The sequence below is a fragment of the Cervus elaphus genome, chromosome 14 (genome assembly GCF_910594005.1).
Source record: "Cervus elaphus chromosome 14, mCerEla1.1, whole genome shotgun sequence".
Lineage (NCBI taxonomy): Eukaryota > Metazoa > Chordata > Mammalia > Artiodactyla > Cervidae > Cervus > Cervus elaphus.
Window position 1 is genome coordinate 30,302,216 of NC_057828.1, and position 14,901 is coordinate 30,317,116.

The 14,901-nt window shown below is 39.3% G+C and overlaps 1 protein-coding gene across 1 annotated transcript in view; it reads left to right on the forward strand.

The window, feature by feature from the left end:
• Positions 1-14,901, forward strand: part of DNAH14 (dynein axonemal heavy chain 14) — a 388,841-nt gene that overhangs the window by 316,061 nt on the left and 57,879 nt on the right. The window contains exons 69-70 of the mRNA XM_043922886.1: positions 245-666; positions 746-944. Of these exons, the coding sequence (XP_043778821.1) occupies positions 245-666; positions 746-944 (621 nt within the window). The remainder of the gene's footprint in view (positions 1-244; positions 667-745; positions 945-14,901) is intronic.

Sequence of the window (14,901 nt, forward strand, 5' to 3'; positions counted from 1 at the left end):
AAAAATAAAATCCTCAAACATTAAAGTAGTATAAATAAGAGACTAGAGGATGGGAAGGGGGAGGCATATGTACTATTAATCAAATTTTTTAGAAACATGGCCTATCTTCATTTAAGACAGATCCATGTCCAAAATAAAACCTACAAAAGGCCAATAGTAAAACTCTTAGATAAAGAGTAGAGAATGAGGAAATAATTATTTAATATTCCAATGGTTTTTATTTGAACTCATTTTTTGTCTTTAGGATTTGTATTAGATGATGAGGAAATTGTAGACATCTTAAGAAAATCCAAGATGACTTCAAACGAAATTTCAAAGCGAATCAAAGCAACAAGAAAAGCAGAAAGTGAAATTGAGGAAACACGTAAATTGTATCTCCCCATTGCTACTCGGGGTGCCCTGCTCTACTTTCTAGTGTCTAATCTTGCAAAGATTGATTACATGTACCAATTCTCCCTAGACTGGTTTCGTCAAATTTTTGTTTCATCAGTAGTTTCCAAAAGCAAAGAACAGGAAGAACACAGTCTGAAAAGGGAGAGAATGTTTCTGAAAAAAGGTCATGAAATCACAAATCTCTCAAAAGAGCCTAAATTGGAAAGTGAAAAAAGAACCTTAGATAGACATCTTAAAAATTCAATAGATACATTGACAAGAAACATTTTTAAGGTGAGACATTCTCAAAGGTGAATTTTGCACATTCATTTGAGCCAGCTAGGCTAGCCTAACAGTTATGCTTTCTTTATAGGTGGTCTCTTCAGCTCTGTTTAATCGACATAAACTTTGCTTCTCCTTTGGGCTTTGCACTACAATCATGCAAAATAATGCTAATGGAAATTTAATGCAGGATGACGTTGGATCTCTACCAGAGGAAGAATGGAATATATTCTTAAATTCTAGCATGCTAGTAAATATTAAAGGTGTAATGCCCCAGCCTAAACTCAACAGTAAGTAAAAATAAAACCCATTAAACACATTTTCTGAAAAGTACTAAAAGATCTCTAAGGTGCGCCAAGTCAGTGCTTCTACAATGATTAAACTAAAAGCAATTTGAAGTCAAATACAATATCTAATTCATCACTGTATCCTCTACACTGTTGAGCATATTAGGTGAAAGTGAGAGTGTTAGTTGCTTCAGTTCAGTTCAGTTCAGTTGCTCAGTAGTGTCCGGACTCTTTGCGACCCCATGAATCGCAGCACGCCAGGCCTCGCTGTCCATCACAAACTCCTGGAGCTTACTCAAACTCATGTCCATCGAGTCGGTGATGCCATCCAGCCATCTCATCCTCTGTCATCCCTTTCTCCTCCTGCCCCCAATCCCGCCCAGCATCAGGGTCTTTTCCAATGAGTCAACTCTTCGCATGAAGTGGCCAAAGTATTGGAGTTTCAGCTTCAGCACCAATCCTTCCAATGAACACCCAGGACTTATCTCCTTCAGGATGGACTGATTGGATCTCCTCGCAGTCCAAGGGACTCTCAAGAGTCTTCTCCAACACCACAGTTCAAAAGCATCAATTTTTCGGCGCTCAGCTTTCTTCACAGTCCAACTCTCACATCCATACATGACCACTGGAAAAACCATAGCCTTGATCAGACGGGCCTTTGTTGGCAAAGTCATGTCTCTGCTTTTTAATATGTTATCTAGGTTGGTCATAACTTTCCTTCCAGGGAGTAAGCATCTTTTAATTTCATGGCTGCAGTCACCATCTGCAGTGATTTTGGTTAGTCACTTAGTCATGTCCAACTCTGCAACATGTGGACTGTAGCTTGATAGGCTCCTCGGTCCCTGGGATTTCCCAGACAAGAATAGTGGAGTGGGTAGGCATTCCCTTCTCCAGAGTATCTTCTCCACCCAGGGATCAAACCTGGGTCTCCTCCTCTTCTTTACCATCTGAGTCACCAGGGAAGCCTGTAACTGATACTCAATAATTTTTGAATGAATAAATAAGTGACAATTGCTAGGTTATTATAATTCTAATCTATAAAGCAGAATACCTAATGCTTATCAATAGGGACACACACACACACACACACACACACACATCCTTTGATTAAATACCATCAGAAGGTGAATTTCACCCTCAGTTGCCCTCAGTTTCTTATGAAAATCCCCTGAAAATTTGAACTACAAAAATCACGCTTATCCAAAAGATTAGGCAAAATATAAGTATTGGATCTTTGCAGATGCTCCAGTGTTGTATATTTTTAATATGTTTATGTTTTAAATTATGGTAAAAATATACATAACATAGAATTTGCCATCTTAGCCATTTTTAAGTGTACAGTTCAGCAGCATTAATACATTCATATTATTGTGCTATGTTATAATTTTAAGTTGTTAAATGTTTAGTTTCTAGTTGTGTCTGACTCTTCGTGACCTCATGGACTGCAGCGTGCCAGACCTCCTTGTCCCATCTCCTGGAGTTTGTCCAAGTTCATTTCCATTGCATGTCCAGCCGTCTCATCCTCTGATGCCCTCTTCTCCTTCTGCCTTCAATCTTTCCCAGCATCAGGGTCTTTTTCCAATGAGTTCACATCAGGTGGCCAAAGTATTGGCCAAAGATTCAGCTTCAGCATCAGTCCTACCAATGAGTATTAAGGGTTGATTTATTTAACATTGGCTGGTTTCATCTCCTTGCTGTCCAAGGGACTCACAAGAATCTTCTCCAGCACCACAGTTTGAAAGCGTCATTTCTTCAGTGCTCTGCCTTCTTCATGGTCCAGCTCTCACAACTGTACATGACTACTGGAAAGACCATAGCCTTGACTATACAGACCTTTGTCAGCAAACTGATGTCTTTGCTTTTTAGCACACTAAGTTTCTCATAGCTTTTCTGCCAAGAAGGAATTGTCTTCTAATTTCATGGCTGTAGTCACCATCCACAGTGATTTTAGAGCCCAAGAAGAGGAAATCTGTCACTGCTTCCACATTTTCCCCTTCTATTTGCCGTGAAGTGATGCCATGATTTTAGTTTTTTTAATATTTAGTTTTTACCCAGCTTTTTCATTCTCCTCCTTCACCCTCATCAAAAGGTTATTTAGTTCCTCTTCGCTTTCTGCCATTGGAGTGATATCATCTGCATATCTGTGGTTGTTGATTCTTCTCATGGCAATCTTGATTCCAGCTTGTAATTCATCCAACCCAGCATTTCTCATGATGTGCTCTGCATATAAACAGCTTTGTTGTACCCACTTCTCAGTCCCGAACCAGGCAGTTGTTTCACATAGAGTTCTAACTGTTGCTTCTTGACCAGCATATAGGTTTCTCAGGAGACAGGTAAGATGGTCTGGTATTCCCATCTCTCTAAGTTGCAACATGTTAAATTTAAAGGAAATCTGACATTCTCCCTGAGGAGGAAAAGGTGGTGATTTGTCAATTGTTTTCAGACTATTAGCAGAAACTAAAAGTCAGAATGAAAATATGAAAACAGTTGCTATCCAAACATTTGGATAGTTTTATTTTTTCTTTGCTTTTATAGTACCAAAAGCTGGCACACAGTAAATGTTTGGTAAATGACTCTTGAATCAATGAAAGTTCTTTTGAATTTATTAAAATTATTTTCCTTGAAAAAAATAGACAACAATAATTCAATGGCTTTAAAAATTTTAAATGTATGGAACAAGGTATCTCAGAAAAATCCAAGGAAAATGTGAACAGCCAAGCATCAATATGAAAATAAGTACAGACTACTGTTAACATAATTCAACTTCTAATAGTTCTCAGACTCTGCACCTCACAATTCTAGACACCATATTTACAAGAGGGTAAATCTGAGTGTCATAATCTCATTCAGAAGTTTATTCCTCAACTACTCGCCTAAGACCAAGAGACAAGATCATGCAGCAAAACAGGTGGCCAAAAATTCAGCAGCAGCAGCCAATCAAAGAGGTGTCTACTGTAGTTGCAATCATTAAAACATTCTCAATATACTTTCAGAAATAACAACATCATATCACCATGTAGTACACCTGAAACTCATATAATGTTGAATGCCAATTAAATTTTAATTAATTAGTTAAAATTATTTTTAGCTCTCAAGAAAAAACAAAGGTATTTAATAGCTTCCATTTTTAACTATATAAGCCATGTGTATTGATTATAAAAGCCATTATAATCACACATACAGAAAAGAAGTAAATAAATTCTACCATCCAGAGAGACAACTACTATTAATATTACTGTGTTTTATCCTTTCACTTTTTTCTTCCACATATATATTCTTTATATCCATTCATATTCATATATGTTCATTTTTTGAAATATAGTTGACATACAATGTTACCTTAGTTTCAGGTGCACTACATAATATTTTGATATTTGCATACATTGTCATTTGATTATAATCACAACAAGTATAGTAACCATCTGTCTCCATACAAAGTTCTTTAAATATAATAGCCATATTCTTTATGCTGTATATTAACACACTCATGATTATTTATTGTATAACTGAAGGTTTCTACTTCTTAAACCTCTTCATCTATTTTGTCCACCCACAACACCTTCTGGCAGCCACCCATTTGTTCTCAATATCTATGAGTTTGCTTTTGTTTTGCTTTGTTTCCTTGGTTTGTTTCTTAGATTTCACAAACAATCTAGATTTAGATTCTTCATGCAGCATTTCTCTTTCTCTAACTTATTTTATTTAGCATAATACTCTCTTGGTCCACCCATGTTGTTACAAAATGTAAGATTTCATTTTTTATGTCTGAGTAATAGTCTATTGTATGTGTATACCACATCTTCTTTATTCATTTGTCTGTCAATGGAACTTGGAATGCTTTCATATCTTCAGTTCAGTTTAGTCACTCAGTCGTATCCAACCCTTTTGCGACCCCATGAATCACAGTACGACAGGCCTCCCTGTCCATTACCAACTCCCAGAGCTTACTCAAACTCATGTCCATCGAGTCGGTGATGCCATCCAGCCATCTCATCCTCTGTCGTTCCCTTCTCCTCCTGCCCCCAATCCCTCCCAGCATCAGGGTCTTTTCCAATGAGTCAACTTTTTGCATGAGGTGGCCAAAGTATTGGAGTTTCAGCTTTAGCACCAGTCCTTCCAATGAACACCCAGGACTGATCTCCTTTAGGATGGACTGGTTGAATCTCCTTGCAGTCCAAGGGACTCTCAAGAGTCTTTTCCAACACCAAAAGCATCAATTCTTCGGCACTCAGCTCTCTTTATAGTCCAACTCTCACATTCATACATGACCACTGGAAAAACCATAGCCTTGACTAGACAGACCTTTGTTGGCAAAGCAATGTCTCTGCTTTTTAATATGCTATCTAGGTTGGTCATAACTTTCCTTCCAAGGAGTAAGCATCTTTTAATTTCATGGCTGCAATCACCATCTGCAGTGACTTTGGAGCCCCCCAGAAATAAAGTCTGACACTGTTTCCCTATTTATTTCCCATGAGGTGATGGGACCAGATGCCATGATCTTTGTTTTCTGAATGTTGAGCTTTAAGCCCACTTTTTCACTCTCCTCTTTCACTTTCATTAAGAGGCTCTTTAGTTCTTCTTCACTTTCTGCCATAAGGGTGGTGTCATCTGCACATCTGAGGTTATTGATATTTCTCCCTGCAATCTTGATTCCAGCTTGTGCTTCTTCCAACCCAGCATTTCTCATGATGTCCTCTGCATATAAGTTAAAATAAGCAGGGTGACAATATACAGCCTTGATGTACTCCTTTTCCTATTTGGAACCAGTCTGTTGTTCCATGTCCAGTTCTAACTGTTGCTTCCTGACCTGCATACAGATTTCTCAAGAGGCAGGTCAGGTGCTCTGGTATTCCCATCTCTTTCAGAATTTATATAAAGGCTTTGGCATAGTCAATAAAGCAGAAATAGATGTTTTTCTGGAACTCTCTTGCTTTTTTGATGATCCAGTGGATGTAGGCAATTTGATCTCTGGTTCCTCTGCCTTTTCTAAAACCAGCTTGAACATCTGGAAGTTCATGGTTCACGTATTGCTGAAGCCTGGCTTGGAGAATTTTGAGCATTACTTTACTAGCGTGTGAGATGAGTGCAATTGTGCGGTAGTTCGAGCATTTTTTGGCATTGCCTTTCTTTGGGATTAGAATGAAAACTGACCTTTTCCAGTCCTGTGGCCACTGCTGAGTTTTCCTGCCAGGGTCCAGCCCCAGCAGGATCCAGGGGAACCCTCAGGATGAACGGCGTCGGCGAATGAGAGAGAGAGAGACCAGACCAGGATATGCAGCAGAGTTTGGCAGTTGCTTTCTTTTTCACCATTGCCTTTATACCCTAAGTTGGTACATTTCTAAGGGGCAGATAAGCATACAGACTGTTTAACATTACATCAGCTTGTCCTTCACGAAACCAGATGTGCTCTGTATATTTTTGTTTATGAGAGTCTTTTCCCATAGATTTTTTGGTACATTATCTTCTGGCCTTGAGCTTAGCAGAAAACAGAAAAGTGGCAGTCTCATGGTACAGCAGGTTGCAACATAATAGAAATATGACTCTGTTAACATAAAAGTCAGTCTTTTTGCAGAAGTTCTCAGCTAAATTTATCTAAAAAGTTTAACACACAAAGACTGCGGCTCTGTGAGGGAGCCCTTGTTTAGCACTCCTGGTTAAAATGAACAATTATCTTATTGTTTTTACACTAGGGCTAAGCTCTTATTTTTCTAGATCTCCAAGTATATTAACAATAGTTTCCACTGCACAACCTCAGCACATTAACATCAATCAAACGTTGATCTAATAACCACTTTTAAAACAATATTTTTTGTATTCTCTAATAGGGCTTCCTCACCCCCCAAAGGGCTCTGTGCCTATTAGGGCCCTTTTTATGGTTAATCTCTATGTATAATATCTTTTGGCTTTCAGGCCTGTTGACAATTTATGGCTTGTACCTGGTATAACTTTAAGCAACTTCAGTAGCCGACCCTGTCTTTTTTGTGGTTAATCTATTTTCTTTCTAATAGGTGTCATCTCCATGGGAGCTAGATAGGATTACATTTTCACAGAACAGAAATGCAAAGGATTGCAAAAACAGCAGATATGGCACAAAACAGGCTCTTATTCTAAAAGTTAATTACCTGCCAGAAGTCACCAGCTAATCTCTATCTAAAGTACTTTTTATTAGGCACATTTGTGGCTATTTTATTTGTGGAGCTTTTCTCACCCTGCGGAGGGACCTATGCTTAATGGTGTCTTTTGTTAGCGTACTGTGCTTAGGATGTTTAGAACAATCATGAGCATTTTTTGCAATGAGAGCACACATATGTATCAAACAAGCCAGAATGCCAGCAAAAGGGTTTGAATTGAAGCATTTCCTTCATCCCTGGCCCCTTCATAGGGTAGCAGCGTCCAGGAGATTTATTAATTAGGGTTTTAAGTTGGTCCTCATTCAGTGAAAGAGGAGCAGGAGAGCTCTCGGCAGGCAACACAAGAATCTGCAGCAGGGCAAACAAGAACAACAGCAGAAAAAGGGGGGAGGATACAGGGTGGGGTAGAGGCCGAGGCCAACCTGGAGGGTCCCTTATCCTAAACGGCCTTGCCTGTCAGGTTTTTTCCTCGTGACCTCGTCATGGATGGGGTCCCGGAAGGCCTTGCCTGCCCGGTATTTTCTTCATGACCTCGTCACGGGTGGGACCTCCCATAATGGCTCCTGGCATTTTCCTAATTTGCTGGCGTATTGAGTGCAGCACTATCACAGCATCATCTTTTAGGATTTGAAATAGCTCAACTGGAATTCCATCACCTCCGCTAGCTTTGTTCGTAGTGATGCTTCCTAAGGCCCACTTGACTTCACATTCCAGGATGTCTGGCTCTAGGTGAGTGATCACACCATCATGAACACCTGGGTCATGAAGATTTTTTTGTACAGTTCTTCTGTGTATTCTTGCCACCTTTTCTTAATCTCTTCTGCTTCTGTTAGGTCCATACCATTTCTGTCTTTTATCGAGCCCATCTTTGTATGAAATATTCCCTTGGTATCTCTTATTTTCTTGAAGAGATCTCTAGTCTTTCTCATTCTATTGTTTTCCTCTATTTCTTTGCATTGATTGCTGAGGAAGGCCTTCTTATCTCTCCTTGCTATTCTTTGGAATTCTACATTCAAATGGGAATATCTTTCCTTTTCTCCTTTGCTTTTCGCTTCTCTTCTTTTCACAGCTATTTGTAAGGCCTCCTCAGACAGCCATTTTGCTTTTTTGCATTTCTTTTCCATGGGGATAGACTTGATCCCTGTCTCCTGTACAATGTTACAAACCTCCGTCCATAGTTCATCAGGCACTCTGTCTATCGGATCTAGTCCCTTAAATCTATTTCTCACTTCCACTGTATAATCATAAGGGATTTGATTTAGGTCATACCTGAATGGTCTAGTGGGTTTCCCTACTTTCTTCAATTTAAGTCTGAATTTGGCAATAAGGATTTCATGATCTGAGCCACAGTCAGCTCCCAGTCTTATTTTTGCTGACTGTATAGAGCTTCTCCATCTTTGGCTGCAAAGAATGTAATCAATCTGATTTCGGTGTTGACCATCTGGTGATGTCCATGTGTAGAGTCTTCTCTTGTGTTGTTGGAAGAGGGTGTTTGCTATGACCAGTGCGTTCTCCTGGCAAAACTCTATTAGCCTTTGCCCTGCTTCATTATGTACTCCAAGGCCAAATTTGCCTGTTACTCCAGGTGTTTCTTGACTTCCTACTTTTGCATTCCAGTCCCCTATAATGAAAAGGACATCTTTTTTGGGTGTTAGTTCTAAAAGGTCTTGTAGGTCTTCATAGAACCGTTCAACTTCAGCTTCTTCAGCGTTACTGGATGGGGCCTAGGCTTGGATTACCATGATATATTCAATATGGTTTGCCTTGGAAACAAACAGAGATCATTCTGTCATTTTTGAGATTGCATCCAAGTACTGCATTTTGGACTCTTTTGTTGACCATGATGGCTACTCCGTTTCTTCTAAGGGATTCCTGCCCACAGTAGTAGATATAATAGTCATCTGAGTTAAATTCACCCATTCCAGTCTATTTTAGTTCGCTGATTCCTAGAATGTGGACGTTCACTCTTGCCATCTCCTCTTTGACCACTTCCAATTTGCCTTGATTCATGGACCTAACATTCCAGGTTCCTATGCAATATTGCTCTTTATAGCATCTGACCTTGCTTCTATCCCCAGTCCCATCCACAACTGGGTATTGTTTTTGCTTGGCTCCATCCCTTCATTCTTTCTGGGGTTATTTCTCCACTGATCTCCAGTAGCATATTGGGCACCTGCCGACATGGGGAGTTCCTCTTTCAGTATCTTATCATTTTGCCTTTCCATACTGTTCATGGGGTTCTCAAGGCAAGAAAACTGAAGTGGTTTACCATTCCCTTCTCCAGTTGACCACATTCTGTCAGACCTCTCCACCATGACCCGACCATCTTGGGTGGCCGCACACGCCGTATCTTAGCTATTTATAAATATTAAGGTATTTCATACCTTAGCTATTGTAAATCAAGCTGCAATGAACATTGGAGAGCACACAACTTTTCAAGTTAATGTTTTTGTTTTCTTTGGGCAAATACCCAGAAGCAAAATTGCTAGATCATGTGGTAATTTCATTTTTAACTTTTGGGGGAACTTCATAACTTTTTCCATAGTGTGTGTACCAATTTACAATCCTCTCTTGTTCCTTCAGTTGAAAGTAGTTCCTCTGCTTTTCATTTTACTTAACTTTCCCTGCTTCTATAAATTTAGGTGAAACTGTTATAAAGAAGCAGAGAAAGTTATTGTGAAAGGTACTATTACCTACTGTGGTCTCAAAGGAGTGTTCTTACGTGGCAGTGTCCCTCTGCAGACTCTGTGCGCCCCATACCTTTGGTGGGGGGCTGGATTTGATGTGGATTCCACTCACGTTTTTCCTCAGGGTGTGTTGGCAGTTATCACCTTGGTAGGAAGTGTAGCTGGAGATAAAGAAGCTAAAGCATGCACAGAGTGTAAGGAGGACTTCCTATCTATTCAGTGTCCATCACCATGGGAGTCTGTTCCCAAGGTGCTACAGTAGAAGCCCTGAGGGTTTAATTCCAGCTGGTTCTATTCCCTTTAAGTGTGTGTTTTTCCTCCTTCCCCCCATTGGGACCCTTGCCCCAAAGAATGGGGGTGCCGAAGCCAAGGATGCTCATGTGCCCACAGAAGTCTTGTGGGTGTCTTCAGCTCCCCTCAGACACAGCCCAGAGTTGCGTCTTTTCCCTGGTCATGACCAGCCTAGATCTAGTGTTGTGCTATGTCATGGAGTGAGTGGGGCTGAAGCACTCACTTGGCTTGGGCTGGAGAGCACAGTGAGGTGGTCACAGAAACCTAGCAGCTGTGCTGCCGTCCACAGTCTGGGCTGCCCCTTGAGTAAGTACCGACAATGGCCACTGCTGCTCACCTAGGCTATGCCCCAGGCCCCCCAAGTCACCTCTGCATCCCTAGGTAGAGTCTCCATAGCTGCTGGTAGGCTTGAATTCAGTGTCATGCTCTGGCATGGAATGAGCAGATCTGGACATTCACTTGGTTCAGGTAGGTGAGGTCTGGGGGCAAGCCAGCATCTACATACTCTTTGCAAGTGGAGTCCAGCCTTCTCAAGCCTTTCTAGTTGTCCATATGGTTCTCTATTCAGCTAAGGGACTTGTCTTCTACACATAGGGCTCCAGGACTATGTGTAGTCATTTGTGGCTTGACTGACACACACACCAGGCAAGTGTCCTTCAAAAAAAAGGGAAAAGTTAAGACTTTCACAGAAAAAAAACAGGAGTTGAGAGAAATAATTACCTGCTCAGTATAAATGCTAAAGGAAGTCCTTCAAGTATAAACAAAATGATAATAGAGAGCAACATAAAGCCGTATAAAAATAGTTGATTCTATAGTAATGGTAAATAGATTTAAAAATATAGAAACCTGTACTATTGTAATTTGGACACATAGAATTTAAATGACAAAAAGCATTTTGAAAACTTTAAATCTGGGATTTCCCTAGTGGTCCAGTGGTTCAGAGTCTGCCTTGCAATGCAGGAGTCACAGGTTCAGTCCCTGGTCGAGGAACTAAGATCCCACATGCCACGAAGCTACTGAGCCTGTGTCTCACAACTACAGAGCATATGCTGCAACAAAGATCCTACATGATGCAACAAAGATCCCACGTGCCACAACTAAGACCTGACACAGCCAAACAAACAAACAAATAAAAAGCAAAAGAACCCTATAAATCTATGTTAACAAGTATATAATATATAATGATGTGGCCTGTGATATCAGTAAAATAAAATGTTGGGGGTAGCTATTAAGAAGAAAGTTTTTGTATGCAGTTGAAATTGTTTTTCTCAGTTGAAAATACAATGCTATAACTTTAAGGTGTTTTATGTATTTGCACTGGTAACCCCCATAGTCAATTTTGTGTGTCAGTTTGTCTGGGCTAAGAAATACTCAGATAGCTGATAAAACATTCTTTCTTTTTTTAAAATGTACTTATTTGTTTATTTTTGTCTGTGCTGGGTCTTCATTGCTGTATGTCAGCTTTCTCTAGTTGCAGCAAGTGGGGGCTACTCTTCATTGCAATGCTCAGACTTCTCATTGCAGTGGCTTTTTATTGCAGAGCATGGGCTCTAGAGTATGGGCTCAGTAGTTGTATTGTGATACACAGGCTTAGTTGCCCCTTGGCAGGTAGAAACTTCCCAGACCAGGGATCAAACCCATGTCCCCTGCGTTGGCAGATGGATTCTTAACCACTGGACCACCAAGCATGTCCCTGATAAAACATTATTTCTGAGTATGTCTGTGAACTAAGATCCCAAATGTCTCACAACCAAAAAACCAAACATAAAACAGAGCAGTGTTGTAACAAATTCAATAAAGACTAAAAATGGTCCACAGGGGGGAAAAAAAAATCTTAACAAAAATAACATTAAAAGGAATTAAATACTTAGGAATAAACTTAACCAAGGAGGTGAAAGACTTGTACAAAACATTGCTGAAAGAAGTTAAAGAAGGCACAAATAAATGGAAAGACATCACATGGTCATGGATTGGGAGACTTAGTATTGTTAAGAAAGCCATACTAACCAAAATCAATCTACAGATTTAATGCAATCTCTATCAAAACCTCGATGCCATTTTTTAAGGAAACAAAAAATTTCTTCCTAAATTTCATATGAAAATTCAAGTGATTCCAAATAGCCAAAACAATTTTGAAAAAGAAGAAAGTTGGAGGCATCACGTTTCCTGATTTCAAACTATATTTAAATCTACAGTAATCAAAACAGTCTATTACTGGTATAAAGATAGACAAATAGACCAAAAGAACAAAATAGAGAGCATAGAAATTAATCCTCCTACATAGGATCAAATGATCTTCAAAAAGTTATGAAGACCACTCAATAGAAAAAGAGCAGTCAGTCTCTTCAACAAATGGTGTTAGACTGTTAATCAACTATACCCTAATACAAAATAAAAAGTTTAAAATTTGTAAGAAAAAAATAGAGGAAAATAATAGAATGGGAAAGACTAGATCTCTTCAAGAAAATTAGAGATACCAAGGGAACATTTCATGCAAAGATGGGTTCAATAAAGGACAGAAATGGTATGGACCTAACAGAAGCAGAAGAGGTGGCAAGAATACACAGAAGAACCATACAAAAAAGATCTTTACAATGCAGATGTTCATGATGGTGTGATCACTCACCTAGAGCCAGATATCCTGGAATGTGAAGTCAAGTGGGCCTTAGGAAGCATCACTATTAACAAAGCTAGTGGAGGTGATGGAATTCCAGTTGAGCTATTTCAAATCCTAAAAGATGATGCTGTGAAAGTGCTACACTCAATATGCCAGCAAATTTGGAAAACTCAGCAGTGACCACAGGACTGGGAAAGGTCAGTTTTCATTCCAATCCCAAAGAAAGGCAATGCCAAAGAATGCTCAAACTACCACACAATTGCACTCATCTCACACACTAGTAAAGTAATGCTCAAAATTCTCCAAGCCAGGCTTCAGCAATACGTGAATCATGAACTTCCAGATGTTCAAGCTGGTTTTAGGAAAGGCAGAGGAACCAGAGATCAAATTGCCAACATCCACTGGATCATTGAAAAAGCAAAAGAATTCCAGAAAAACATCTATTTCTGCTTTATTGACTATGCCAAAGCCTTTGACTGTATGGATCATATAAACTGTGGAAAGTTCTGAAAGAGATGGGAATACCAGAGCACCTGACCTGCCTCTTGAGAAATCTGTATGCAAGTCAGGAAGCAACAGTTAGAACTGGACATGGAACAACAGACTGGTTCCAAATAGGGAAAGGAGTACATCAAGGCTGTATATTGTCACCCTGCTTATTTTAACTTATATGCAGAGTACATCATGAGAAACACTAGGCTGAATGAAGCACAAGCTGGAATCAGGATTGCTGGGAAAAATATCAATAACTTCAGATGTGCAGATGACACCACCCCTATGGCAGAAAGTGAAGAAGAACTAAAGAGCCTCTTAATGAAAGTGAAAGAGGAGAGTGAAAAAGTTGGCTTAAAGTTCAACATTCACAAAACTAAGATCATAGCCTCCGGTTCCATCACTTGATGGCAAATAGATGGGGAAACAGGGGAAACAGTGGCAGACTTTATTTTGGGGGGCTCCAAAATCACTGCAGATGGTGATTGCAGCCATGAAATTAAAAGACACTTACTTCTTGGGAGAAAAGTTATGACCAACCTAGACAGCATATTAAAAAACAGAGACATTACTTTGCCAACAAAGGTCTGTCTAGTCAAGGCTATGGTTTTTCCAGTAGTCATGTATGAATGTGAGAGTTGGACTATAAAGAAAGCTGAGTGCCAAAGAATTGATGCTTTTGAACTGTGGTGTTGGAGAAGACTCTTGAGAGTGCCTTGGACAGCAAGGAGATCCAACCAGTCCATCCTAAAGGAGATCAGTCCTGAGTATTCAGCTAAAGCTGAAACTCCAATATTTTAGCCATCTGATGCAAAGTGCTGGCTCATTTGAAAAGACCCTGATGCTGGGAAAGATTGAGGGCAGGAGAAGGGGACAACAGAGGATTAAATGGCTGGATGGCATCACCGACTCAATGGACATGAGTTTGGGTAAACTCCGGGAGTTGGTGATGGACAGGGAAGCTTGGCATGCTGCAGTCCATAGGGTCACAAAGAGTAGGACACGACTGAGCGACAAACTGAACTGAAGGAAAAAAAAAGGTTTTGGCAAAACTGAGCATTCATATGCAAAAGAATAAAATTGGACTCATTTCAAATATAAAAATCAACTCAAAATGGATTTAGGATCTAGACATAAGAACTAAAACTATAAAATTCCTAGGAAGCTCAGGGGAAAAATCTTTATAACATTGGATTTGGCAATGATTTTTTGCATTTAACACTGAAACACAGGCAACAAAAACAAAAATAGACAAATCAAAGTTATATCAAATTAATATATATATCAAAATTATCACATATCAAATTTATATCAAAATTAAAAACTTCTGTTCATCAAAGGACACAGTCAACAGAGTGAAAAGGCAATCTAAGAACTAGAAGAAAATATTTCAAATCCTATGTCTGATAAGGAGTTTATATTTACATGGAATATATAAAGAACTCCTACAACTCAACAACAAAAAATCAAATAACCCAATTTTTAAATACTTGAATAAACATTTGTCCAAAGATTAAATACAAATGGACAACAAACATATGAAAAGATGCTCAAGAACACTAATAATAGAAAATGCAAAGCAAATGTACAAAGAGATATCATCTCACACCCATTTCTTTTTTAAAAAAGAAAATAATAAGTTCTGACAAGGATGTAGAGAAACCTGTTGGTGGCATTGTAAAATGGTGCATATTTGGAACATAGAAAACAGTATAGAGTTTCCTCAAAAAAACACCTGAAAA